General features: G+C 46.2%; 1 protein-coding gene across 1 annotated transcript in view; it reads right to left on the bottom strand.

Annotated features, from left to right (window-relative positions):
- LOC137615980 (uncharacterized) overlaps nt 1-2,180 on the bottom strand; it is a 16,443-nt gene extending 14,263 nt beyond the window's left edge. The window contains exon 1 of the mRNA XM_068345661.1: nt 2,082-2,180. Within this exon, the coding sequence (XP_068201762.1) occupies nt 2,082-2,180 (99 nt within the window). The remainder of the gene's footprint in view (nt 1-2,081) is intronic.
- Nucleotides 2,181-2,500: the final 320 nt, after the last annotated feature.

Here is a 2,500-nt window from a genome sequence, read left to right as displayed (position 1 = left end):
CCCAGAGACTGACCATACATACATATTATCAGCGACCAAGGCTCCTCTTCAACCAAGCTAGGTTTAAAGGTAACTCATGCATGGCATAGGCAAGGAAACAAGGTCCCAGAGACTGACCATACATACATATTATCAGCGACCAAGGCTCCTCTTCACCCAAGCTAGGTTTAAAGGTAACTCATGCATGGCATAGGCAAGGAACGTTAAAAAGGCCCCAGAGACTGACCATACATACATATTATCAGCGACCAAGGCTCCTCTTCACCCAAGCTAGGTTTAAAGGTAACTCATGCATGGCATAGGCAAGGAACGTTAACAAGGCCCCAGAGACTGACCATACATACATATTATCAGCGACCAAGGCTCCTCTTCACCCAAGCCAGGTTTAAAGGTAACTCATGCATGGCATAGGCAAGGAACGTTAACAAGGCCCCAGAGACTGACCATACATACATATCATCAGCGACCAAGGCTCCTCTTCACCCAAGCTAGGTTTAAAGGTAACTCATGCATGGCATAGGCAAGGAACGTTAACAAGGCCCCAGAGACTGACCATACATACATATTATCAGCGACCAAGGCTCCTCTTCACCCAAGCTAGGTTTAAAGGTAACTCATGCATGGCATAGGCAAGGAAACAAGGTCCCAGAGACTGACCATACATACATATTATCAGCGACCAAGGCTCCTCTTCACCCAAGCTAGGTTTAAAGGTAACTCATGCATGGCATAGGCAAGGAAACAAGGTCCCAGAGACTGACCATACATACATATTATCAGCGACCAAGGCTCCTCTTCACCCAAGCTAGGTTTAAAGGTAACTCATGCATGGCATAGGCAAGGAACGTTAACAAGGCCCCAGAGACTGACCATACATACATATTATCAGCGACCAAGGCTCCTCTTCACCCAAGCTAGGTTTAAAGGTAACTCATGCATGGCATAGGCAAGGAACGTTAACAAGGCCCCAGAGACTGACCATACATACATATCATCAGCGACCAAGGCTCCTCTTCACCCAAGCTAGGTTTAAAGGTAACTCATGCATGGCATAGGCAAGGAACGTCAACAAGGCCCCAGAGACTGACCATACATACATATCATCAGCGACCAAGGCTCCTCTTCACCCAAGCGAGGTTTAAAGGTAACTCATGCATGGCATAGGCAAGGAACGTTAACAAGGCCCCAGAGACTGACCATACATACATATCATCAGCGACCAAGGCTCCTCTTCACCCAAGCTAGGTTTAAAGGTAACTCATGCATGGCATAGGCAAGGAAACAAGGTCCCAGAGACTGACCATACATACATGTTATCAGCGACCAAGGCTCCTCTTCACCCAAGCTAGGTTTAAAGGTAACTCATGCATGGCATAGGCAAGGAAACAAGGTCCCAGAGACTGACCATACATACATATTATCAGCGACCAAGGCTCCTCTTCACCCAAGCTAGGTTTAAAGGTAACTCATGCATGGCATAGGCAAGGAACGTTAACAAGGCCCCAGAGACTGACCATACATACATATCATCAGCGACCAAGGCTCCTCTTCATCCAAGCTAGGTTTAAAGGTAACTCATGCATGGCATAGGCAAGGAACGTTAACAAGGCCCCAGAGACTGACCATACATACATATCATCAGCGACCAAGGCTCCTCTTCACCCATGCTAGGTTTAAAGGTAACTCATGCGTGGCATAGACAAGGAACGTTAACAAGGCCCCAGAGACTGACCATACATGCATATCATCAGCGACCAAGGCTCCTCTTCACCCAAGCTAGGTTTAAAGGTAACTCATGCGTGGCATAGGCAAGGAACGTTAACAAGGCCCCAGAGACTGACCATACATACATATCATCAGCGACCAAGGCTCCTCTTCACCCAAGCTAGGTTTACAGGTAACTCATGCGTGACATAGGCAAGGAACGTTAACAAGGCCCCAGAGACTGACCATACATACATATTATCAGCGACCAAGGCTCCTCTTCACCCAAGCTAGGTTTAAAGGTAACTCGTGCGTGGCATAGGCAAGGAATGTTAACAAGGCCCCAGAGACTAACCATATATACATAAGATCAGCACCAAAGGCTCCTCTCCACCAAAACTAGAACCAGGGAGGGCCAGATAATGGCTGCTGATGACTCGGCAAGGATGACCTTTTGGTTTCCCCAAACTCCCCATCCTTACCTCACAAGGATAGTGTGATAGAAAACACTACAAGAAAATATCGAGCTTGAGCGGGAATCAAGCCCTAGTCTGGCGATCACTGGGGAGGGACGTTTTCAATAGGCCACCACAACCCTCATAGAGTGTACCCTGGAAAAAAATTATAGACACACTGTTAAAAATTTGCATTAAACAAATGGTAAAAATCCTAGCATAAATGTTGCCAGACATTTGCCGTTTTAAAAACGGATATATTTACGTCGAGTGATATTACGGTCACCAACCCGTAAAAAGTAATAACAAAGTAGGGTAAGATTACAGTCGTTTTTTTTTTT

This window comes from Palaemon carinicauda, chromosome 22, assembly GCF_036898095.1.
Source record: "Palaemon carinicauda isolate YSFRI2023 chromosome 22, ASM3689809v2, whole genome shotgun sequence".
Lineage (NCBI taxonomy): Eukaryota > Metazoa > Arthropoda > Malacostraca > Decapoda > Palaemonidae > Palaemon > Palaemon carinicauda.
Note: the sequence above shows the minus strand (reverse complement) of the source record. Positions and strands in the feature narration are given on the sequence as shown.